Genomic DNA, 26,000 nt, shown 5'->3' on the forward strand with positions numbered 1-26,000 from the left:
GTAACCCAGAAGAATGTGTCTCACGTCCGCGTGCGCATGCGTGGAGGTGGGCGCGGAGCACGCCGCGGGCTGTGCTGGAGCTCCGGGGCCTCGGCACCACAGCGACACCGGTTCTCAGGTGGCGCGCTTGCGCCGTGAACAGAGCGAGGCGTAGCCTTCCCACAGAACCCGTAGGACTCGCGCATCTGTGCTTTGTCGGGAGCGGGGGTCCCGGTTCCCAGCGCAGCCGGCCGCTTCGGCTGCTGCCCAGGCTCGGCCGCGTGTTGGAAACTGGCACTTCTGCCCGTTGCCACCGGCCCCTCTCGTGGGCAGGAAGCGCCCCAGCCTGCCGTGCTACCGCACCCCCAGCCGCCATACCCGGCTGGCACCAGTGAGAAGCTGCCCCCCCACCCCCACCCGGCCTCGCTCGGTGCTGGACGCGCTGGGCTGGGCCGCCTCCACCCGGGGACGCGGTCCGGAGAGCTAGCTGCCCTCTCACTCTGGGGGTGGCGAGTAGCACCCCCGCTCCCGCTCGGGCGGTGGGGAGAGCGGCCGGCCGGCCGTGGGGCTGTCGGGTAGGTGTCCCGCAGGCGGTGCGCCCTTCAGCTCTTGGGCCTCTGTCCCGGCTGGTTTGTTCCCTCGTCAGCAGGGTGGGGGCGGGCCAGGTCAGGGGCAGGAGAGCAGCCCGCTGCGGTCTCTAAGCACACGTGCTTAACCACAAGGCGGAGGTACCTGTCTGCGTGCCTGTGGCCCGTGGCCGCCCGTGCACCGTGGCACTGCCGGGTGCTGCCCGCTGGGCCTTTACGCCAGGAATGTTCTGACGCCTCATTTAGGGGACACTTCAAGCAGGTGTGAGCCCCGGTTCCTGGGCTTGATCCGTGCTGGAGTGAGGGCCTGGCTCCCAGGTGTCTGTAACTGGGCCCCGAGCTCTGCTGGCCTTTGCTGAGGTGCCCTGACACGGGCACGAGGCCCCGAGGAGGCCCGGTCCCCTGGGCGGTGGGCGGGTGCTTCCCGGGAGCCCAGGCCCCCACAGCCCTGGCTGCGGGCAGACCAGCGCAGACCCCAGGGCAGCACTTCCTGCTGCTGCAGAGACTGCCTTTCCCTGCCTTCCAGCGCTTCCCGCCGCTGTCTGCCGTCCGCACGCGTCTGCTGGCGCGCAGTAAGTACTGTGCTGGTGGCGCCTTGAGCGGGCGCCCTCCCTGCGGTTTGGGCTCAGGGCCTGCAGCTGGTGAAGAGGCGGAGAGCCCAGCCCCGCCTGAACGCAAGCCGGGACCCCGGAGCGGGACGGTGGCGACACCTCAACGCGCTCAGTAGTTCAGGGGGCACAGTTCAGTGCCGCCGGTCCCTGAGAGGGCCCGCAGGTGCTGTGGCGGCCTGGGGGGTGCGGTCTCTCCGGAACTCACTGTTCCTGGGGTGGGAGCCCGAGGGATTGGTAAACGTGCCCTTTGTGCCTCGAGGAGGGTGAGGACCTGTGGGTGGGGCATGTGCGGGCACGTGGGCCACGAGCTGTGGTTTGCTATCGAAAGCAAAGGCCCGAGTGGGAAGGCTGCTTCTTGGTGGATGCTGGCCTGGGCTCTGGGCCAATAAACGGATATTTTTAGTGTTTCCTTGCTGTTTGAGTAAGCAGCACACGTCCATGGTGTGAAGCGGAGAAAGGAAAGAAAAGGCAGGATGGTAGAGGTCGGCCGGCCTCCAGCCGGGCCCGCTCCTCCTCCTGGAGAATGTTGGTGTCCCCGGTGCCTTGCGTAAAGACAGGCGGGCTCTGGGGCGCCCGGGTGCCTCAGCCGGTTGAGCGTCCGGCTTCGGCTCGTGTCGTCATCTCATGGCTCATGAGTTTGAGCCCCGTGTCGGGCTCTGTGCGGACGGCTCAGAGTCTGGACCCTGCTTCGGATTCTGTGTCTCCCTCTCTCTCTGCCCCTCCCCAGCTCGCACTCTGTCTCTCTTTCTCTCTCAAAAATAAATAAAGCATTTAAGACAGGCGGGCTCTGTGCAGGCCGACGTGTTCCTCACGCAGCCTGTGGCTTGAGCGTAGAGGGAACGAAGGCCCTGCCACGTGCCGTCCTTTGCTTCCGGGTGAGTCGTAGGCTATGTCTGTGGGCTGGGGACGGTGGGACCTTCGGTACCCCGGTGCTCAGCGGGCCGCCTCCAGGTCCCCATGCTCTTTGGGCTCCAGGTTTGCTGTGAAAATGCCAGGAACATTTACCTCCTTGGCCTCAGCGTGCTCGCCCGCAGAACCAGAAGCAGCACCCTCGGGGCCGTGGACCGAGCATGGCTGACCCGCGCCCCTCGGTAGCTGCGAGACGGGCACATCGGGCTTCCCCAGGGGCGCCCGCCGGTCCCAGGGTGTGAGCACAGCCTGCCGGCGGCCGGGCTCCCTGGGCGTTTGAGTCGTCTGCAGCCAGCCCTGCTGCTAATTCTGCCTCTTGATGTGGACGGAGAGCCAAAGGAAGGAACGTAAATGTGTGCGTTGGCCTCAGAGGTCGGAGACGCAGAAGAGCCTCTCTGGGGGAGGCCGGTGTGGCGATGAAGCGTGGCCTGTGCGGAGGGGCTCCCTTGGGCGGTGGCAGGCCCAGGGCCTCGTCCTCATCGCGGGCGCGTGGCTCAGAGCCACGTGCTGCACCTGCAGACATCCCCTCCGGGGCGCCTCCCTCCCAAGCCCCGTGTGCGGGGCGGCTCGCGGAACGGCCCTCCGGAACGGCCCTCGGGGTTTTGTCGTTTGGCAAATCTCTTGGAAGATACGGTCCAGTTAGCTCTGTGTTCCTTTGTCTTAAGCTACAAATGCAGACTCTTCTCAGTGAGGCACGAAACAGGTGTTTGCAGACAGCAGTGTTAACGCATCTCCAGTTGCCCCTTCTTCCGGGCCCGGGTCAGAGCAGCGTGGCTTCGCCTGTTGGCTGAAAGACAAAGGATGAACGCTTGTGCCCCCGGGAGAGCCAGGGCCGGGCCTGAGGGTGGGGAAGGGTGGGGCCCTGGGGTGCTGCCGGGACGGGGCTTCGGCTGTGGCGGGCGCTGGGCCCCCGGATGGGCATTTTCCTCTCGGGCGGCCCACTTCCTGCTCAGACCTCCAGAACAGGAGGCATCGCCCCCACTCGACCGATGAGGAGATGGAGGTTGAGCCTGTGTGTGACCCGGCTGGTGCCAGCACCTCTTACCACCCTCCCACGTGAACGGGGCAGAGGGGCCCCGGCGGAGAGGCCGTGGCCTTAGAGCCAGCCGGGCTCACGGGCGGGCGGGAGGTGGAGGGCTGTTCCCCGAGACGCCCACGGGAGCGCCGTTGACGTTCGTCGTCCGGCAACCCCTTTCAGAGCCCGACTGGTTTCCTCTTACTGATAACCGATCTGTTTACTTTCTGAAATCGGGTGCTGGTGGGCAAATGCCGGACTGTGTTCTCCCTGGACGGCGTGCTTTCCCGTGTGTTCACCCTGCCTCCGCTCTCCGGCCCGGAGCTGCGTCCTGGCGGAGGCCTGGCCCGCACGCTGTCCCCGAGGCCGCACGGCACTCGGCCACGCGTGCCAGGGGAGCACCAGGCGTGGACTGGCATACTGGTCACCCACACGCTCTTGTGCCCCTGCCTGCGGGCCTGGACCGTCCCCGGCGTGCCGCGTCTGAGCTGGGAATTGGGTTAAGAGGTGAGCGGAGGTATACGCACCTTCAGGAGTTCCCAGGCCGGCGGGAAAACAGTCACACATACGAGTCTTGGAATTACACGGTTGAATATGGGGGGGGGGGCCAATCCCGGTTTGGGAGGACTGCTGGAGGGGGCGGCCTCTGAGGTGGGTCTGACGGGGTCCGGGGGGGGGGGGGCGGTGGGGACTGAGCTGCAGACCCTGTCGTGTGTCTCGGGAGCCGGCCACTGCCCTAGACTGGGGGCTGGCAGGTGCGGGTGCTCGGAGGGCAGGCTCGGGCAGCTCCGGGGGCCTCGGCATGTGTGGGCTGTAGCGGGCAGGAGGGGGTCGAGTGGGAAGCAGTTATGAGTCAAGCTTACAAGTTAAAAGGGCCTATTTTGCTTTGAACACTATAGCATAAGTCAGCATTTCTTCCTTGCTTCCTGGAAGGTGTCCAAAAGTACCAAGAAGAATGAAAGCCAAAAAAGGCAAACCTAAATTTGGGCCAAACAGAACTGCAGCTAAAAGCCAAGCCCCTTCACGGGAGGGAGCCGGCCCTCAGCAGTGGAAATAGCAGGGGCGTGCGGGGCTGAGCCAAGAATTGCAGCCACAGGGAAAGGGCTGGAGGGGCAGCCGCAGGGAGGGGCAGGGCACCTGTTGTCTGCGCCCTGGGACAGGTGCAGCAGGTGCAGCGGCCGTGGCGGGAGGGGCCGGTCAGTGCCCACAAGGCTGAGCGTCTGTCTCTGGGACAGAGAGGAAGGGCTTGAGTTTGCTCTCAGGGGAGTGCCCGTGGCTCCCCCCCCCCCACCCCCAGCAGAGCAAAGTCGGAAGGTATGTGGAGGCCACACAGAGTCGCCTGGTCAGGATTGTCCTTTCCACAGTGAAAGTCACAGTGAAAGCAAAAGTCACCTTCCTGGTGAGTAATAAAAGCAACGTCACACAATTTTGTAAAACGCAGAAGTTTTGTTGCAACCCAGATGGTAGAAAAAGTTCTCAGGGGAAGAATGAACAACCTGACCTTGAGCAGAGGAGAGTCATCTGTGAACATTTTGCTGCGGGGCGTCCCCGGTCCCGGAGCTCAGGTTAAACTGGAGCTAGATGGCCTGAGGGCCAGACCTGAACCCATAGGGCCAGAAGACCCAAACGCGCAAGGAGGTCAGGAGACAGGACCAGGCAGATGCCATGGGTTCCGGTGGCGCACAGTTCACCATTTAGTGGAAGTTCTTGGGAAGGGAGAAGACGGGAGGGCGGTGGTGTTCACCCCATCGTGGCTGAAGACTAAAACATTTAAAGTTAACGTCACGCGGCCAAAGGCACATGGAACCGAGGAAAGGTAAACCGTAAGCTGGACGCACGTAACCGTCGGTTAATCTTCTGCGGGAGGCGGATAGGAACCGTTGGAAACCGAAAAGCGCAGGGGTCGTGTCAAGAGTTACGAAAGCAACCACGAGAACGAAAAGTACAGACGTCTCTAAGTATCAAGAATTTCACACGAAAAAGTAAACGAGATGAATAGGCCACAGATACGTCATCGATGTTCAAAAAGCGAAAATGGGGAGAGATTTGGGAGGAAATTGTCAAGGACGCCAGCAGCAGGAGGATTTGTTTTACTTTGTAATCCCTGGTCTGTCAAGTGGGTCAAGAATAAGCGATAGAAAGATAAAATCTGTTTCATGTAAAGCCCTTACCCCCCAAACTAAAGACACTCTTGCTATAAAGTGCTCATAGGAAACATTCACCAAAATTCACCACATATTGATAATACAGAAACCCTTCCTAAGTTCAAATAGATGTAACCAGCACACTTACCAGATCACGAGGTGAGGAATTTGAAATGGTGACCTAAACAAACAGACAAAAAAACGATAGAAACAAACAAACAAAAAAAAAACAGAACCAAAACCTCCGTCTCCAGCAATTCTTGGGTCGAAGCAGCAGTGAGATGCGGACGTACGCGGAATCTAGAAAACACCTCTCAGGGCCCGTGGGAAACAGAGCGGAGTTCAGAAGAAAACTCGTGGATTAAATATTTATATTATTGAACAGGAAAGAATGAATATAGACAGATTAAAGACCCAGCTCAAGAACTCAGAGAAGGAAAACAAAATAAACCCTAATAGAGTAAAAAGTAGGAATTTGTAAAGATCAAAGCAGAAGTTAGTAAGAAAGTGAAAAATGGCGGAAATAATGAATAAATCCAAATGCTCGTGCTCGGAAATAAAACCAGTAAAACGTATGAATTATTCACAGTTCTGGTAAAAAATTAATAGACACGTCACTACCCAAATGAGGACTAAGAATGATCGTGCAGTTTCTGGCCAGAAGGGGCATGCAGGGGCCCCCTTCCGGTCTTGCTGGGGTGGCTGGCATCCCACAGGCGTGCCCACACCACGGTCACGGAGCCGGGCATGTGGGGCTCACGCCCTTGACCGCGCATGAACTTCACCTCGTTGGTAAAGGAAAATACAGGAAAGGAAAAAACCATCTAAAAAGAATAAATGTAAGTTGAATCATAGCTCAATTTAAAAAAACTGAATGAATTGTTTTCTAGGAAAGCACAACCTATCAGTACTGACTCCAGAAGCGATAGGATAGAAACGTTAAAGAAAACAGTTACAAAGTTGTCACAAAATAGCCGCTCCTGCCCTCCCCCAACAAAAAGAGACCGAAATCGTACGGGCTGAGGCAGTTTTGGGGGAAATTCCGCTAGGCCTTCCGAACACGGACCCCGACCGGAGCACGGACAGGGGAAGCTCTTTGGGGGCGAGCGACAACTGTGTTGTGTGGGCGTCACGTGTGCGTGCTGGGGCTCGGGCTGCCGGTGCCGCCGTGTGCGCTGGGGCACGCCCGCGGTTTCCCCCTCACCGGCCGGCTGGCTTGGTTTTAGGACACGTGCTCCATAGTTGCCGAAAAGGCATTTGCCAGAAACCCCACGTTCAGTCTTCATAAAATAGGAACATATGGATGATTTCTCAACGTAATAAAGCGCATCTATTTCAGCCAGAAACCGACATGCCGTAAGTAGGAAGATCCCAGCACCAGTTCCAGCCAAGCCCCAGACGCGTCCAGGCTTCCCAGCGTGGAGGTGCGAGCCGTCCGGCTGGGAGGGAGGGAGGCCCTGGCTTGTGCAGCTGACGGGATTGCGCGGAGACCGCCTCCTGACCGCACTGAGGGTGGGGAACAAAATTAAACAGAGATGTTAAGTCCTGCAAATACAAAAACATGTCAGACGATACAAGGACACGCGCGCACTTAGAACGGCAGCGGCACATCAGGGTAACCGGACGAGATCCCCCAGCACGCCTGCCCGCAGGGAGTGTGCAAGGCTGACCGCGCCCCCGGGGGCCGGGCGGGCGATCGTGTCCTCAGATGCTCTCTCTCCGGTCTGTGCTTTAATGTGGTCCCGGTGTTTTCTAAAAAGGTTTTTTTGTTTTGCTTTGATGGTTGAGGAGGGAGGGAGGGAGAGAGAAGGCGCCCTGGAATTCTTGTGGTCAGGACGGTGGCTGGAAATCAGAAGCAGACGCGGAAGCGGGTGAGTGACAGCGTGGAATCGTACACCAGCGGGGCTGTCGTGCCTCGGGGTATGTGGCGTGGGCACCTCTGGGCCCTCCCAGGGGGCGGTAGGTCAGCCGGGGGAGGAACCGTCTGGGGATCCGCCTGCACGCAGGGAGCCAAGAGCTGCCTTGGCTCGGCACTGACTTCATGCCGTCAGGTGGGAGGCGGCCAAACCCTCTTCCGTGGGAGACGTGTCAGCAAGAGGTGGGGCGTCCGCGTGGCAGAGTTCCATGAAGCCACAAACACGAACGGAGGGGCTCTCGTGGCGCTGGTTCGGAAATATCCCCAAAATAAGCTAAGTGGGGAAACCGAAGCACAAAACAGCGTGCAGCCCGTCTTCCTGTTTTTGTAACAAGAAATCAGTACACAAGTAGGGGAAGAGACGGTTCATACTTGCCAGTGGAGGCGTGACTCAGAGCCCCGCGGCCTGGTGGCTCCCGTTGGCCGTGGGTGGCGCCTGGGTGACCGGGGTGCCTTCCGGAGGCCTCTGGGGTGCGTACCCGTTGTGTCCCGCACCTGAACCTCGGATCTGAAGGCTGCCCGTGGTTCACAGCATCCAGAGCAAGGCGCAGCGGGCCTGTGACAGGTCTGGGGCCCGGACGGTGACGTCTCCAGGAAGTGTCCTGTCCTGCGGCTCCAAAGCCCGGCTTTCTCTGTGGGGCGGGCAGGTAGCCGCCGTGAGTGTGCACGCCTCCTCTGCCCAAGACATCAGCAGCCCGACACACACGAGAAAGGAGACCGAGGGATCAGCCCAGGCTGGACTCAGGCCCCTTCTGCGCCTTTCCAGGACAGTCCTCGGGTCCAGCGAGGTCAGTGTGCCCGGTGGCCTGTTTGGCTGTGGCCTGAGGACAGACACACAGGGACCTCCGGTTACTGCATAAGCATGTGGGTGGCATCGGGTAGGAGCGGCGCGCCTGGCCAGTCAGGGGGGTGTGTGCTCCTGGGGGAGGGGCAGGAGAGGCTTTGGGACACGCCACACGTGGGACACACGGGGGGCGCCGCTGGTCCACAGGTGTGAGCAGGCCTTGTTCCACGTGCTGGTGCCACCGAGTGGTCGCTTAGTGCCTGATCTGTGCAGGGGGACCTCAGCCCATCGGGCAGTGCCGGGCAGCCGTGTGCGGAGACCCCGACCGTCCTTTCTTCTGGGGACCTCGCCGAGGCCGCTCCAGCTCATGTCTGCTCTCTAATCTGCATTCAGCAGGATTGGGGTCACCCGCTTGTGTGGTGGCGTCACTCGCGACCTTGATGATGAGAATCAGGGCTTCCTACACACCGGGTGCCTCGGGCCTGAGAATTCCTAAATGAGCTGCCCCAGGAGGACCTTTCCAGGAACAACCTGGAGAAGACGTTTTCGAGAAGAGAGCACAGCAGACTGTCCCTTCGAGCTAGGAAGGCAAAAACGTGGAGACACTCTGCTCCCCCCGACCCGGCCCCGGGAGCTCTCGGTCGCCCCAGTTCGGGGGCAGACATTTCAGCCACGTGGCCCAGGGGGTAGCGAGGCAGGGCCACAGTCAGTCTCACCCGGGCCACGTCATTCCCAGCCCACACTATGGTGGGCGCACCAGGAGGCCTCTCCCTGAAATCACCTGTCCTCTGGGCCTTCGTGGAGAGTCACGTGGGGAGGTTGAGTGGCCTCCCTTTGGGGCATCAGCACAGGCCACCACAGGGAGAGGCCGTGTGGGGGCTGACTGCATGCAGGCCACGCCCTGCCAAGGTGGGGAGACTCCTGTCTGCCCTGCACCCCTACCCCATCAGCCCCTGAGGCAGCGCTCCCCGACTGTCACCGTCACTGTCCCATTCAGGGTTCCCCATGGTGGCTCGGAGCTTGAGACACCTGTCCGCTCACACCTTCTTTCTTTCTTTGGCTGACTCCGGTTGTCTCTCAAAGTAACAACCCGTCGGCCTCCGGGGAGGCTGTCCGCCCAACGGCTGGGTCTGGTGTGGCTCCCGCCCCTTGGCGAGCTCCACCTGAGTGGCGAGAGGTGGCGAGTCCGGGTTCTTGTGGTGTGCCCGCTGCCCCCTCGGCCACACCTCCCGGGAGAGCCCCGTGAGAGGTGAAGGCTGCCCTGCACCCTCCCCGGCCCTCCCGGCCCCTCTTAGGCTGGACGCCAAGAAGTCGGGGGCACTCAGCACCCCAAGGTCTGAGATGGCGAGAAAACCGGCTGAGCACGAATATTCCCAAAGCGGAGGCTTGAGAGCCATGTCTGGACCAGAACAGACCGTCCTGGGTGTGCCTGAGGAGCCCGAGGGCAGGCTGGGGGTCGGTTCTGGGGTCCCGCGGCCCCGGCCCACTGCGACCTGCCTCCCTCTCTTGTCACATGCCTGGTTACCGAGTGCCTGCTCTGGTCCAGGAACCGGGCGCACAGCAGTCGCAGAGGCCGCCGTCGGGTGGCCGGGCGCAGAGCCATGTCTGCCGTGGGAAGCCACGTGGTAAGCCAGGCGGTGCCCCGAGGGACAGCCGGGCGTCGGAAGCATCCCCGGCTGGGAGCTGCGTCCCGGGAAGGAGCATGTGTCTGTTGTCCCGGAGGCGGGTGCCGACGGGGAGGCTGTGTCTGCGTGGCTGGAGGGCCCGAGGTCCTGCTGCCCCCGGCCGCCGCGACTTGGGGTGGCTCCCGGCGCGCCCTCCCCCCAGAAGTCGGGTGCCGGATCTCGGGTGCGAGGGGCCCGAGGGGGAGGAGGTGGGCCGCAGCACCCCCACTGACCCGCCCATGCTCTCTCGCTCGCAGCTGGAGGTGGAGGTGAAAATGCTGCAGTGCCAGACCAGCGCCTCCGAGCGGGGCTTCCCGGTCTCCAGGGAGGAGGTGAGCTCGCTCAGGTATGTCAGCATCGTCCTCCCTCCCCTCCCCTCCCCTCCCTGCCCCGCCCCAGCACGCTCCGCCCCACCCCACCTCTGCACAGACACTCCCCTGCGTCCAGCACGCCGAGGGACTCGTCCAGAGCCCAAGAGACCGCCCCGTTTCGGGAGAGAGCTACTCCCAGGGCACCTCGGCGTGTCCGCCAGGCCGCCTTCAGCCTGTGTGTCCGGCCAGCTCACGACGCGGCCTGTCTTCCTCAGGGTTTCTCCATTCCTCTGGACCCTGTCCCGACACTGAACACCTCCTGGTGCCAAGCGGCGGGCCGGCCTTCCTCTCGCTCCCTGGACCGGGAGAGCCGTCCAAGGAGGAGGTGTTCAGGGAGACCTGCTCCTAGCTCCCCACGGGTCCCCAAATGGGCCCCGCTGTTGCAGTTTGTTACTGGAAAGTGGCCGCTGGGCAGGCTGACGCCGTCCCCCCGGCATCCCTTGGTGCACAGGAAGTCCAGGCGTCGGCTCCGGGTCTCCGAGAGCCTGCCGTGGGCACAGGTGCAGCTGGCGGGTCAGAGAGACACGCCTGGGCCCCCGCCAGGGCGCTCGATGGGCGCGGACCCTGCTTCGTGCAGGGTAAGTTGGCCGGGCCCTGTTCTCTCCCCAGGGCTAGTCCCTCACCTGCGTGAGGCTGCGTTCAGGCTGTGGGCGTCCCTGCGAGAAGTGTGCCCGGGGCGGCAGCGCCCTCTGGGTCCCAGCTTTCCCCGTCGTTTCCAAAGCTTCTGCTGTGTCAGGACCTTCGCCTCAGACCTCGCTGTCGCTGGGACCCACCCAGTTCCCAAGTCCCCAGTTTGTTATTCCCTGACTTGTTCAGGTACGAGTGTGGGTGTCCTGGGCGAGCGTGAGGAGGAAAGGCTGGCGAGCCTGGGCACGTCCGCTCTGACCTCCTGAATTCGCCGTTTAACGGGCATTTGGGGGACTTGCTCCCCAAATCAAGTCCGCAGGGTCAGGCCGTGGGAAGCAGGGCGGACGTGCCACTGGAGCAGGCCGCTGCCGATGCGGGGGGTCCAGGGGCAGGCCAGGTGCGCTGGGGGCCTGCGGGCTTCGTGGGGAGGTGGTGCGTGTGAGGACGTGACGTGGGGGGAGAGACCAGCAGGGCCCGGGGGCCAGGCCGGGTGACGTCCCGGTAAGGATGTGGCCTTGTTCCCAAGAGCGGTGGAGGCAGCAAAGCCTGCCGGGCAAAGAAGTGGTCGCATCCGTAGCACAGGAGCCCCCTGGGCTGCCCAGAGCGGGGACCTGGAAGAGGGCTCGGCGAGGGGTCAGCTGAGCACGTACCGCGGGAGCACCCCTGCGCGGAGATGCGGAGAGCACGCCCCTGCACCCGGCTTCCAGGCGCAGCCCCAGCCCGGCGAGGAGCACAGCTGTTGGCGTCCGAGGGTGGGCTCGGGGCCCCGGAGAGCAGGTGGGGTCTGCCCGGGTCCTGACGGTGAGCGGGCGAGGTGGGCGGCAGAGGGGCTCAGCCAAGGATGTGGTTGGGCTTTCCCGCGAGAGTGGCCTCCAGGGAGCCCGGCCAAGAGCGGGGCGGGGGCGGTTTGCTTGGTGCCGCTCCTGAGGGGCCTGGGCTGCCGCCCCGGGTGCCCCGTACTGAGCACCGAGTGCTGGAATCGGAGGAGACGCCGCGTCCGGGCTTTGCCGTAACACCCACCCTTCCGCTGCGGCCCGAGCTGCCCACGGCGCCTCCCCCTAGAGATGCGGGTGTGACATCTGGGCCCCTGGCTGCTGTCCACACAACGGGGCCAGCCGCACTCGTGTTTGCGTGGGCTGCACACTTCAGGTGGATTCCTTTTTATTTGTTTTTAAAACCTGAGTAAAAGGCTTTGTCACCGATCTCTCGTCCGTCAAGATCAGAGCTGCCTGTCCCACTGCCTCATTTGGTGAGTGCAGCCGTGGGAGAAGAGCCTTCGTGGCTGATTAATAGAAATTGGGTCGGCGGTTGTGTGGACCGCTTGCCGGGACGCACTCGAGGGAGGGCTGTGGCTATGGGAGACCACACGTGACTTGATACGCTGCCCCCTGTGCCCCGTGGCGAGGGCACCTGCCGGGAGCCCCTGACCTGGGCCCTTTTCTCGGGTCCTGCCAGCCCCTCAGCTGCTGGAGTACAGGTGGACCCTGCAGTTCACACCACCATTCACCCCGTGCAGCCGACGCCTGTCCTCCTCCAGGCGTCCCCTTCCCGGTAAGCATTCCAGAGTTGTGTCGTGCCTCAGTTTCCCTTGTGTCACATGCCACCCTTACTTTCCTGGAAAGCCGCGCGCACGGGGCCACTCGAGGCCGCCCTTGGGCTGGGAAGGACTGGAGGGGAGGGCGCCAGCCCCTCTGCCCCAGCTCCTCCCGTGGGCCTCGCTGCCCGCCTCGGGGACGGTCGGAAGCCCCGGGAGGGCCCTCCCACCTTCGTGACCCGTGCTCCTCCCGCCCCTTCCTGCAGAGCTTCCCCGAGATCCCAGGGAGACGAGCGGGCTGCTCGTGGCCTGCCCTTGGCACCGTGCCCCGGTTTGCCCGCCGGCCACGAGCAGCCCGTGGTCCTGAGGGACGGGGACACGTGCTGGCAGATAGGTCTGTTATGCATGAATCCCACACGCGTTCGCACGTGATGAAGGATGGGAGGTGCAGGCGGTGTGATAAGTGCATATGTGTAGTGTTTGCGCACACGTGTGCCTACGGAACGTCGCTCTTTAACCAGCAAACCAGGGGAACCCCGGGGGAGACTTAAGCGGCGGCTTCGGGACCCTTTCAGCGGAGCAGGGCCTGGTTCTGTCTTCCCTGTTGGCACGTAGCCGCTGCAGCAAACCCTGAGCGTTGTCTGGATTGAGTGGCCGGGTGGGCCGTGTCTCTTCCGGCAGCTGCCCCACGACAGCAGTCAGGACCCTCAGTCCCCACCGGCCGTGTCCGCCGGGCCAGTGGGGAGCCACCTTCCTCTCCAGCCCTCCGAGCAGGCCGTGCCGGGTGTGTCAGCAGGGCGAGGGGAGCCGGTCTCTGTGCCCCGCTGGGCGGGGGCACCACCCACGTCTCCCTGCCCCAGAGGGAATCGGAGCCCCACCCCTCGGCATCGGAGAGCCGGGGCGAGATGGCAGGGGGGCTGCTCACCCCCTCCCGCTGACCCAGGCTCGGCAGGAAGCCCCCATGCCGACCCGTAGCAGCAGGGTGGTCCTTGCTTCCTTGTCGCTGGTGTCCGCGGAACCCCGTGGGGAGCCCAGGTTGCACCCCACTCGCTGCAGGGCCCCCCTCTGCCAGCGTCGTGTGAACGGGGCCCACGGGTCTGGGGACTTGCACCTGCCTCCCGGGCCTGGCACCGCCTCTGCATGGGGCCGCCTGCCCAAAGCAGACTCAGTAGGACGCGGGATGCGGTGGGTAAGCAGTCTGCCCTCCGCAGAGCCAGGCATCACAGCCCCAAGAGGGCGGACAGCCAGCAGGCAGCGGCGGGTGCCCAGATTATCCGACGAGGATCGCAGAGCAATCAGAAAAGTGCTTCAGCAAACAGTTACGGATCTTCTTTAAACGAGAAAACCGTAAACCTCAACAAAGAAGGAGAAATTAGTTAAAAAAAATGAAAGGGAAGAGGAGCCCCACGGAAATTTCCAGCAAAACCAAAACGGAAAGCTCACAGGCAGACTCAGCAGTGGGTCGGAGACGAGAGTCGTGAGCTCAGAGGCAGACAAACAGACAGACAGGGAAACAGGTTGACGGCCAACGGACGGAGCAGAGCCACTGGGACCAGGGCCCGGAGACAAACATGCGTTTAATTGGAGCCCCAGAGGGAAGACGAAGGTGGGAGCTGGAAAATTTTCTGAAGGATTCGGTGAAGGGCGTAAACGCACAGATTTTAGAAGCTGGGCGGAACCCCACACAGTGTCAAACCGCAAAGTCACACGTGACACCTGCTAATTACTCTGAAAGTTAAAGGCGGAGTCTCGAAAGCGGCACCGTCCGCAGGGACTCTGTCTCATCTGCAGAGGTGGACGCCAGGTCAGGTGCACCAGCATTTTTCAGGCTCCGAGAGAAACACGCAGTCAGCCAGGGGAGATACGCTTCAGGAATGAGAAGAAAATCAAGACAAAAGTAAGATAGTTTGCCCCTAACAGACCTGCCCTTAATGAACCGCGAAGGAAGCTTCTGGATAGAAAGGCACATTAATGGAGGAAGGAGGGGAATTTCCTCTGCCGCCCTCATGTGTTGGCTGACTCGCCCCGGGTGGCTGAAAGCCCACAGGGTCGTGCGGTGGTGGTGCTCCGAGTGCACAGGGACCGGCCCGCATCCACCCCTCACAGCCGGCGCGGTCATGCCTCCGGGCCGAGGGACAGATGCGTGTTCGAGTGCCTGCGGCACCCACAAAGACAGTGGTCTGGTTTGCTGAACTCAGAACCACTGTCGGCAAATCGTAAAGGACTCCTAAAACCATCCGAGGAACCTGCCAGAAGGCAAGAAATAAGAAACGGAGGAACCGTTGGGGAGCAAATAATGCAGCAATAGATTTAAGCATGAGCAAATCCGTAATTACTTCTAATAGAAATGATCTAGTTGCACCAGTCAAGAGCTGGAGGTTGGCCGGTGAGTGAAAACACAGGACCCGACCACGTTTTGTGGACAAGAGGCTCCCTTCAAGCCCAGCGATCTAGGTGGGTTGAAAGGGAAGGATGGAAGATGAGGCGCCACTCGAGCATTAATCTTTTCGGGTAGGCGTGGCCACGTTCATTAACATCAGAAGAACACACTTCAGTGCAAAGAAGGGACATCACATGGACAAAAAGGGACATCATGTGAGGATCAGTGTACCAGGAAGACGTGCTCTCCCCAAACGTGTTTGCACCCAACAGCGGAGCTTAAAGCATGAAGCGAGGTAGAGAAGGTAGAAGCCGCGGGAGAAACAGACACCCTTGCTCGCGGTCGAGGCCTCAGCACTGCTCCGAAGGCGAGACTGCCGGAAGGAACGGCGCGAAGTCATGGAGGAACTCAACGTCACCGCCAGCCACAGGGTCCCGCAGAGCGGGACCCTCCTTTCAAGGGCGCTGGGCATTCACCAAGACAGACCGTGCCCGGGGTCGTGAACAGACTCAGAAGAATCAGTTACAGAGTACGCTCTCTGACCACAACAGACTCAAACTAGGAGTGAAGGGAAGACAGTAGGACAGTCTCTTCCCGCTTGCACATTAAGTAGCACACTTTCAGATGGCCCGCGTGTGAGAAAGGAAGTTTGGAAGGACAAGTCAACACAAGCCAGTGGTCCCAGTGGTCGTGGAGAGGCGCGTACGAGAATCCACGAGACAGGGCTCCCTCAGTACCGTGGAAGTGGATAGCGCTCAGAGGGACAAGGTCTTTAATATCTATTTCAACTTGAGGACCTGGGGAAAGGAAGAGCAGAATAAGCCCCAAAGGAGCAGAAACAGGGAAATAATAAGTAGCAGAAAGTAATGAAATTGAAGGGAGCAAAACAGCAGAGAAAATTACTGACTCAAAGCGTTCTTTGAAAAACAGGAATAACATAATAAGCTCCTAGCAAAACAGACCGACATGGAAAGAGCAGGTAGTCATCCAGATCAGGAACGAGCTGAGGCGTGGCTAGATCCCGTAGCCACCTGAGGGGTATGATGGGAGTTCTGCGGATGGTTTTATGTTTACTGGTTCGTTGCCTTAGCAGCGGTGGTCCACTTCCTCAAAGACCGCAGGCTTCCCAGATTCAACCATGTGAAGTAGATAATCTGCACAGTCTTAGAAGCATCAACGAATGGAATTCATAACTAAGATGCTTCCCGGGAAGATACTTCCGGGTCCACATGGTGTCTGTGGAGCATTCTAAACCCTTAAAGACTAATGTCGACTTTATGCAGTCTCTTCCAGAAATCAGAGGGGCTTGTTGGGGTTTGGGGGGAGGCGTGTGTGGGTGTCTGCGAGAGGATGGTGTGAGCGGCCTTCTGTGTTGACCCAGCTCTGCGTCTTGGCCGTGGTGGCTACACAGATGTGCACGTCCAGGATCTCACGCAGGCTAGTGAGCGTGAGCCTCTGGGGCCGCTCCAGTGTCAGTGGTCCCGGCTTTGATAGCAAACTGTATTTGGTTCCACTTGTCCCCATCAAGGGAGACTAAGTGAAGAGCCTCCTTGTACGTGTTTGGCAAGTCCTGTGATTATTTCCTGAAAAGTTAACACACACACGCACACACGCACACACGCACACACGCACACACCTCCAAGCAATCTTCCAGCTGGAGCCCTATTTTCTCCCTGTCTCTAGAAGTGACTGCTGGTCATGCCCAGTCCTGAGACTCCTGAGAAGTTTCTTGGCTTTCCCTCCACTGGCCTAGGATTGAGCTTTTGAGTTGTTTACCACTCCTCCGTCTGCTTTCCAGCTTCTAAAGGTTTTTTGATGTTGTCCCTTCCTTTATTTTTTTTGTCCCCTTGGGAGTGCAAAGCTGAGGAAGAAAAGTAAGGAAAACATGGAGTCTCGTTTGAGTAAGGTTTTGGGAGACTGCACGCACATGTCTGTTGGAACCCTCAGCTTTACCTCGAGTCTTGCTGTTTTATAAACAGTGAAGCAAGCCCCTCGTTCAAACCGTGTTTCTCCGCTTGATGACATGACACTTTCCCATGTTTTTACAGACTATAAATGTTAATGCATGGTTTGTTCCAAAGTATACTTAACTAACCCACTTTTAGAGCTTGAGTTGTTTCAAATTTTCAGCCATTAAGAACAAGCCACGCAAGGGGGGCGCCTGGGTGGCTCAGTCGGTTGAGCATCTGACTTCGGCTCAGGTCATGATCTCACAGCTCCTGGGTTCAAGCCCCGCGTCGGGCTCTGTGCTGACAGCTCGGAGCCTGGAGCCTGCTTCCGATTCTGTGTCTCCCTCTCTCTGTTCCCCTCCCCGGCTCGGCTCGGCTCGTGCTCTGCCTCTCTCTGTCTCTCAAAAATAAATGTAAAAACAAAAACAAAAAACAGGCCACAAAGGACAGGCGTTAACTGTTACCCACTTTTTGACACGCATGCAAGCGTGTTTTCTGGGTCTCTGAAGCCTGACAGTATTTAGACTGTGGGAGTCTGCTCGCGTCTAGGATTCGGATGCACCATGGTTTTGAGAGTGAGGATGGCTCCTGGCTCTGGTAGTGGTGGTAATAATTGTGCTCAAAGCTGCTAATGCTGATGCGGTCCTTCTGTGGGCCGGGCTCTGTCTGCACCTTGGGCCCTCTCTGCGTTAGCCTGCAGAATTCCAGAAACAGTCCACGAGCGTTTGAGAAGCCACGGTTCTACAGAGGCATGAGGAACACACAGAAGAATGTACGGTTGGACGGCTGGTGGAGTAGCAGGGTGGGGTAGTGCACTTGCCCACCAGGGCGCAGGTCTAAGACGCCGTGTTCTCTTTGGACAAGGTTGAAACAGTAATGACACCAAATAAAAACCAGTCTGCTTTTTTATTACCACTGTGTGCCTTCACTTCTAAAGAAAGTCCACAATAAAAGTACTCCCCACACCTTCACCCCCACCAGGTGCTGTAGGCATGTTTGACAGAAGTGCACACGTGCGTGCATTCACCATCCCAATAAAATGCAGAATGTTACCAGGAGATGTTTTGTATTTCACCTTAAAAATTGTTCTGTAGTAAAATTCCCCTTTTTGTGGGGTGGGGGGGTTGTACAATTCCGTGATGTTTAATCACCCCCTAGTCAGAGAACCAGATAATTTCATCACCTCAAAATCCCCTTTGTAACCATGTGACAACCACATTCTCCATTTTTGTCAGTACTGGCCAAAGAATGGAATCCTATGATACGAAATCTTTTGACACTGGCTTTTCTGACTGCTGTTGCATTCTAGTATGTTTTAAAATCAGAAAGCATCATCTTCCAGCTTCATTGTTCCTTTTCAGGATTATTTGGACTCTTCCAGCATCTTAACCACACTAAAGTCTTCCTATCCATGAACATGGGATGCCTTCCATTTATTTTTTTTTTTTGGCTTGCCTTTTTTTTTTTTTTTTTTTTTTTTTTTTTTTTTTTTTTTTTTCCTATTTCATTTGGCAATGTTTAGCAGTTTTCAGTATATAAAACTTTACCTCCCTGGGTAAATTAATTCCTAAGTATTTTGTTCTTTTTGACACTGTTATAAATGGAATTGATTTCTTTTTAAGTTTATTTATTTATTTTGAGTGAAGGAGAGAGAATCCCAAGCAGGCTCCTCACTTGTCACACAGAGCCCAATGCAGGGTCGAACTCATGAACCGTGAGATCATGACCCAAGCCAAAAATCAGGAGTCAGACGTTTAACTGACTGAGCCACCCAGGTGCCCCTGGAATTGTTTCCTTAATTTCCTTTTCAGGTTCTTAATTACTGGTAGATAGAAATATAACTGAATTTGCATATTGATTTTGTAACTTGCAGCTTCCTGAATGCATTTATTACCTCTAACAAGTGTTGGTTTTTCAGATTATTTGGGTTTTCTAGATCGTGGCAGCTGCAAATATAGATAGTTTTACTTCTTCCTTTCTAAAATGGATACCTTATATTTGTTTTTATTACTAAATGCTCTGGCTAGAACTTCTCGTAGTATATTGAGTGGAAGTGGTAAAAGCTGGCATCCTTGTTTATTTTTCTTTTGTAAGTTTATTTATTTTGAGAGAGAGGGAGAGAGAAAGAATCCCAAGCAGGCTCCACACTGTCAGCATGGGCTCGAACTCACAGACCATGAGATCATGACCTGAGCTGAAATCAGGAGTCGGGCGCTTAACCACCTGAGCTGCCCAGGTGCCCCAGCGGGCATCCCTGTCTTATTTCTGGTCTTATGGGAAAACCTTTCAACCTTGTGCCGTTGAGATTGGTAATAGTTCTGGGTTTTTTCAAAAATGCCCTTTTTCATGTTGAAGTTCCCTTCTGTGCTTAGTTGGTTGAGTGTTGATGGATTTGTCAAATGCTTTCTCTTTCTCTACATTTGCTGAGATGATCATGTGGGTTTTTTCCCCTTCATTATGTTAATGGGGTGTATTGCTCTGGTTGATGTTCACATGTTGAGACAACCTTGCATTCCTGGTATAAATCCCACATGGTCATGGTGCTGAATTCAGTCTGCTAGTGTCTTGTTAAGGGTTCTTACCCCTCTGTTCAATAAGGGTCAGTGACCTGTAGTTTCCTTGTGGTATTTTGCCTCGCTTGTAGTATCACCATAATGCTGGTCTCTTAGAATGAATTTGGGAGAGTTTTCTTCTCTTTCACTTTTTGGAGGAATTTGGAAGGGAATTGTGTTAATTCCCTTGTGAATGTTGGGGAGAATTCACCCGTGAAGCCATCTGGTCCTACGCGTTATTGTTGTTGTTTTGTTACCGCTTCTGTTTCCTTACCGGTTGTTGGTCAGCTCAGATTTTTGTTTCTTCCTGAGTCAGTTTTGGTAGTTTGTGAATTGCTAGGAACTTGTCTGTTTCGTCTTGCTTATCCAATCTATATATAGTTGTCCACAGTCTTCTTTGGCAATCCTTGTTATTTCTATAAAATTAGAAGTGGGGTCTTGTCTTTCATTTCTGATTTAATAATTTGAGTCTTCTCTTTTTTTTTTTTTCAGTTAGTCATTTCAACTGAAGTTTTGTTAATTTTGTTGATCTTTTCAAATAATCAACTTTTGGCTTTATTGATTTTCTCGCTCTTCTTTACTTAATTCATCTCTGTTCTAATCTTTAATATTTTCTTCCTTCGACTAGCTTTGAGTGTAATAAGCCCTTCTTTTTCTATTTCTTGAAGGCAGTTACGGTTATTGGTTTGAACTCTCTTCTTTTTTAACGTAGGCATTTATGGCTACAAATTCCTCTCTGAGCACTGCTTTCACTGTGCCCCCTAAGTGTGGGTATCTCGTGTCTTGTTTTTATTCATCTCCAAGTATTTTCTAATTTCCTTTGATTTCTTCTCTGACCTGTTGGTTAAGACTGTGTTGTTTTGTTTCCACATATGTGTTTTCCATTTTTTCTTCCATTATTGATTCTTACTTTAATTCCATTGAATTAATTCCACCAAATTAATAAATCGAACGTATTAAGACTTGTTTCGTGGCCTAACACGTGGTCTGTACCGGAGGAGATCCCGTGTGCACTTGACAAGGACACGCACCCTGTGGTTGGTCTAGTTGGTTTGTAGTGTTATCCAAGTGTGCTGCTTCTCTGCTCATTTTCTGTCTGGGTATAGTTGCTCCCTTGTGTGGCTGCGTCCCATTCTACTCTGTGGATGCACCACAGCTTTTAAAAAAAGACTGGGGGCGCCTGGGTGGCGCAGTCGGTTGGGCGTCCGACTTCAGCTCGGGTCACGATCTCGCAGTCTGTGAGTTCGAGCCCCGCGTCGGGCTCTGGGCTGATGGCTCGGAGCCTGGAGCCTGCTTCCGATTCTGTGTCTCCTTCTCTCTCTGCCCCTCCCCACTTCATGCTCTGTCTCTCTCTGTCTCAAAAATAAATAAACGTTAAAAAAAGACTGTATCCATTTACTTGTTGATGGGGATTTATGCTGTTTCCAATCTGGAGCCATCTTGACTAGAGCTGCTGTAAACAGCTGTGTGTAGATTGTGTCCGGGGGGGCCCTCAGTCTTTCTTCCTCTGGGGTAGATACCCAGGTGTCGCATTTCTGGGTAATACCTTGGGTAATGTTTAGCTTTGGAGAATGGTCTGGCAGTTCCTTGAACAGAAATACCCACATCCTAGTCTGTGCTTGGTGTTGGTGGTATTTTTTTTTTTAATTTTTTTTTCAACGTTTATTTTATTTTTGGGACAGAGAGAGACAGAGCATGAACGGGGGAGGGGCAGAGAGAGAGGGAGACACAGAATCGGGAACAGGCTCCAGGCTCTGAGCCATCAGCCCAGAGCCTGACGCGGGGCTCGAACTCACGGACCGCGAGATCGTGACCTGGCTGAAGTCGGACGCTTAACTGACTGCGCCACCCAGGCGCCCCTGTGTTGGTGGTATTTTTAATGCTAGCTGTCCCACAGGTGTGCAGTGTCTCATCGTAGGTTTCACGCGTGGCTCCCAAATGGGCGCTGATGTTGAACATCTGTTCATTGCTTACTTGCCATCTGCTTGTCCTCCTTGGTGAAATGTCTGTTCAGATATTTTAGCCATCTTTCACCCAGTTTTATTTTCGTTTTCTTAACTTACTTTTGAATTTTGCGAGTCCTTTATGCATTTCAGACATATTTGTCAAATGTGACTTGGAACTACCTTCTCTTAGTCCGTAGTGTGATTTTTCATCTTAATAAAATCTTTAAAAGAACAGGAATTCTACATTTTACGTTTAACTCCTTGATCCACGCTCCGTTAAATTTTGTATGAGATGTGAAGTTTAGGTCAACGTTTATTTATTTTATTCTTTACCTCAAGATGTTCAGGCGTCCCTTCACTGAATTGCTTCTGTGTCCGTGTTGATCCACATGTTTGTCTCACCGCCGTTTTCCTGGTGACCACAGTCTTATGGCAAGTTTTAAATCAGGTGGTATGACTCTTCCAATTTCATTCTTCTTTTTCGAAATCATTTTAGCTATTCTAGTTCCTCTGAATTTCCAAAGAAATGCTAGGACAGTTTGGCTATATCTACAAAAATAACCCTGCTGGGAGTTGAATCGGTATTGTGTTAAGTGGACACCTTCAGTTTGGGAAGAACTGATTCTGCACCATGCTGGGTCCTCCCTCCATGAACATGGTATGCATCTCTATTTATCTAGGTCTTTCGTTTCTTACATTAGCGTTTCGTATTTTCAGTATACAGGTTCTGCATATTTTAATAGATTTGGACCCAAGTGTGTCTTTTTTATATCTGTTCTAAATTTTGCTTTGTTTTGTTTTTTGATCACATAGAAATGATTGACTTTTTAGTTATTCATCTTATAGCCTGCAACCTTACTAAATTATCAGTTCTCTGAGGGTTTTTGTTTGTTTGTTTAATTGTGTTTAATTCCTTGGGATTTTCTACATAGATATTCTGTTGTCTATGAACTTGGTTAGTTTTACATCTTCACCAAGAAGTATGCCTTTGGTCTCCTCCACTTATACTTTGTGCTGATTGAGACTTCAAGTGTGACGTTGCTGTGGGGTGAGGAGGGCGGATGCCTTCGCCTTGTTCCTGGTCTTGGATGTGGGGAGATGTTCAGTCTGAAGCCACTGGAAATAATGTAGGCTTTTTGTAGGTGTCTTTTTTTTTTTTTTTTTTAGCATTTATTCATTTTTGAGGGAGATGAAGTGTGAGCAAGTGAGGGGCAGAGAGAGAGGGAGACACAGAATCTGAAGCAGCTCCAGGCTCCGAGCTGTCAACACAGAGACTGACATGGGCTCCGACTCTCAAACTGAGATCATGACTCGAATCTCAGTTGGACGCTTAACTGCTTAACTGACTGAGGCACCCAGGCACCCCCTTTGTAGGTCTTTCATCAGGATGTAAAAGCTCACTTCTAGTCTTGATTTGAAATGAATGGATATTGAATTTTTTCAAGTTCTGTTTTTTCTTTGAATTGATTGATACGATGTGGTTTTTCCTCTTTACACTGTCAGCATGGCAGATTATATTGATTTATTTTTCAGTGTTAAACCTGCTTGACACCCTAGGTAAACCCTCCCTGGTTATAACGTATGGTCCTTTTTTTTTTTTTTTTTTAATTTTTTTTTTTTCAATGTTTATTTATTTTTGGGACAGAGAGAGACAGAGCATGAACGGGGGAGGGGCAGAGAGAGAGGGAGACATAGAATCGGAAACAGGCTCCAGGCTCTGAGCCATCAGCCCAGAGCCCGACGCGGGGCTCGAACTCACGGACCGCGAGATCGTGACCTGGCTGAAGTCGGACGCTTAACCGACTGCGCCACCCAGGCGCCCCCGTATGGTCCTTTTTAATTTTTTTTTTTTTTACTTTAGAGAGAGAGAGAGAGACAGAGAATATTTAGCAGGCTCCACGCTTCCCGCAGAGCCCCACATAGGGCTCGATCCCATTACCCTGGTATCATGACCTGAGCCTAACTCGAGTAGATCACCCAATCGACTGAGCCACCCAGGCGCCCCTAATGCATTGTCCTTTTTACATATTGCTGGATTCAACTTGCTTATTTCTTGCTGATGATTTTTGTGTCTGTACTCATGAGCGATCCTGGCCTTACAGCTTTCTCGCACTGTTCTTGTCTGGTTTTTATCACCATAATACTGACCTTGTGAAATGGGTTAGTAAGCATTCCGTCCTCTTTTGTTTTCTGGAAGGGATGTGTGGATCTGGCATTACTTCCTTTTTAAAAGTTTGCACCCAGGCAAACCATCTAAGGCTGGGTATTTCTGTTGTGTGTGGGTTTTTTTTTTTTTTTAATCTGTAAAAAATATTTTTATTTATTTTGAGAGAGCACGAGCAGGGGAGGGGCACAGAGAGGGGGAGATAGAGAATCCCAAGAAGGCTCAGCGCTGTCAGTGCAGAGCCCGACGCGGGGCTTGAACTCATAAACCGTGGAGATCGTGACCTGAGCCGAATCGAGGGTCAGAGGCCTAACCGACTGAGCCACCCAGGCGTCCTTGGTGCGTGTGGTTTTTCACTCACGATGTCATCCCTCCGCCAGTCACAGAAATACCCAGGCTGGGTAATTTGTCTCAGAGAATTTGGGTACCTGGGAGAATTGGTGCGTCCCATGTAGGTTGTCGGGGCCTGTGTGTGGTGCTGTATACGGTTCCCGTTCTGTCTGCACAGGACCCACAGCGGGAGCCTCTCCTTCCCGACGTTATTACCTCACGTTCTCCGTGTTCTCTGGTCTTTGCAGCCTTGCCGGACGTTCGCTGTTTAACAGGCTTCTTCACAGAACTGGTGTCTGCTCTCTCCCCTTTCTCTCTTTGCTTTTCTGTTTTCTGTCTCGTTAACTTCTGCTCCGTGTCTATCCTTCCTTCTGCCCGCTCCTGGTATATTTTCTTTCCTTCTTCCTAGTCTCTTGAGGTGGAGGCTTAGATTATTGATTTGAGATCTTGGTTTGTAATATAAGCGTTCACGGCTACAAAGTTCGCTCTGAGCACTTCTTCAGCCGCGTCCCACCTTTTTGGATGCTGTGCTCTCGTTTCGTTCAGGTAAACGTAGTTTATAATCTCAGTCGTTTTGCTAAACGACCTATTGTTTTGATGTGTGTTGTTAGATTTGCAGATGTGTGGGGATTTTCCTGTCGTGTCACTGGCATCTGGTTTCATTCCCTCGTGGTCTGTGAATGTAGTTTGTGTAATGCCAGTTTAAAAAATTTGTTAAGGTTTGTTAAATGCCCCAAATGTGGTCTGTCCCGGAGAAGGATTGCGTTGTCGTTGGCTGGTGCGTTGTACCAGTTCCTGTTAGATCCACTCGGCAGATGGTCCTGTTCAGCCCTCCTGCCTGTGGGTCGTGCTCATCACCGTGTCCAGCCGCACTCGCGCTCCCCCGTCCTTCTGCCGCGTCGTGCTTCGTGCCTGACGCAGCTCTGCTTCTAGGAGGAAGTACGGTTAGCGTGGTTGTGTCCCGGCAAACGAGCAGCATGTGTTGTGTCACATTTTGGTCATTCTCGCAATAGTTGGGACTTTTTCATTATTATGTGTAGTATGATTGGCGATCAGTGGTTATAATCACTGAAGCTGAGACGATGGTTAGCACTATGAGCAATAAAGTATTTTTAATTAAGGCCTGTGCGTTTTTGCAGACCCGATGTGACCGCCTTGTGAGTAGGCTGCAGTGTGTCGTAAACCTAGCTTTTACGTGCACTGGGAAACCAAAGAATTCATTTGATTCGCTTTATTGTGACATTTGCTTTACTGCGGTGTTCTGGGACCGAGCCCGCGGTGTCTCGGAGGTGCGCCCCTGCGTTTGTGTCCTAGCCCTTTCCCGGCAGGCAGTCGTCTGGTCACCTGCCCCAGAGCCTCCTGCACACGACCGCTTGGACTTGTCCTCTTGCTCCTTCCATCCTTCCGTTCTGTTTTATTTTTCTCTCGTGAGCCCTTACTACCTGCCCCAGCACAGCTTTAAATAGTTTACTTGCAGTGACACGTTGGATTCTCAAAACAAACTGGAAGTACACAGGTTGCACTATTATCCCAATTTTATGGGTGAAGGAAGGGAGAGAGTAAGTATCTTGTCCAGGGTGACTTCGTGCCAACCGTTCACTTTGGAATAAGTTTTTTTTTAAGTTTATTTATTTATATTGGGTAGGGAGACAGAGAGAGAGAGAGAGAGAGAGAGAGAGAGAGAGAGAGAGAGAGAGAGAGAGAGAGAGAATGAATCCCAAGCAGACTCCACACTGACAGCACAGAGCGCGATGCGGGGCCTGAACTCACGAACCGTGAGACCGTGACCTGAGCAGAGTCGGACCCTCCGCCGGCTGAGCCCCCAGGCGCTGCTGGAATGGGCTCGATCTGCCGGAAGCTCTCGAGAGTAGGACAGAGAGCTCAGCCGAGCCCTGCCTGTGTTCCCGCGTCGCCGGCGTGTTCCGCTCCCGTGGCATGTTTGCCGTGAGCCTGTGACGCCCTCCGTTGTCGGCACTACTTTGTCTGCCCCCTGACGTCCGGTCTAGGCCCTGCCTTGGTTTTGGTCACCCCTGCCGCCTCCGCTCCTGGGCAGCGTCCCCATCCTTCTGTGTCTCGTGACCCTGGCAGCACTGGTCAGGCGGCCGTGGACGGTCTCCAGGCCGGGCATGTCTCACGTGTGTCGTGGGGAGACCTAGGTTCTCGGCTGAAGGGAGGAAGGGCACAGGGATGGGGCCCTCCCGTCACATGAGACCAGGGGTCCGTACGGGATGCTGGCACTTCCTTCCTGACACACGTCCTTCGTTTGCATTGAGTCGCAAGCCACCCTTTCCGCACTCCGCTCGGAAATCTCAGCTGAACAGCCGCGTGCCGGTGCTGCCTTCCGCACGACACAGGCACGTGGCTCAGCCAAGCTCCCCGCAGCCTCTGCCTATCACCAGCTCCAGAGCCGTGTCCCCACGGTCAGGGACTTGTCACTGGGCCCCCTCCCCTAACGGCCAAATCTGCCTCTGTGCTCGGGCCACCACAGCGGAGGCTCCAGCCCGGGTGGCGTAAGCAACGGGCATTTACGTTCTCTCTG

The 26,000-nt window shown here is 55.3% G+C and overlaps 1 protein-coding gene across 4 annotated transcripts in view; it reads left to right on the forward strand.

Moving 5' to 3' along the window:
* The window catches only part of MAD1L1 (mitotic arrest deficient 1 like 1), a 321,549-nt gene that overhangs the window by 196,900 nt on the left and 98,649 nt on the right, over nucleotides 1-26,000 (forward strand). For 3 of the 4 annotated variants that reach the window (XM_030300339.1, XM_032591537.1, XM_032591540.1), the window contains one exon: nucleotides 9,866-9,954. In XM_030300339.1, the coding sequence (XP_030156199.1) occupies nucleotides 9,866-9,954 (89 nt within the window). Of the gene's footprint in view, nucleotides 1-8,167; nucleotides 9,570-9,865; nucleotides 9,955-26,000 lie in introns of those variants that run through there. The other variant, XM_032591539.1, reaches the window with a different exon arrangement.

The sequence above is a fragment of the Lynx canadensis genome, chromosome E3, assembly GCF_007474595.2.
Source record: "Lynx canadensis isolate LIC74 chromosome E3, mLynCan4.pri.v2, whole genome shotgun sequence".
NCBI classification, from domain to species: domain Eukaryota; kingdom Metazoa; phylum Chordata; class Mammalia; order Carnivora; family Felidae; genus Lynx; species Lynx canadensis.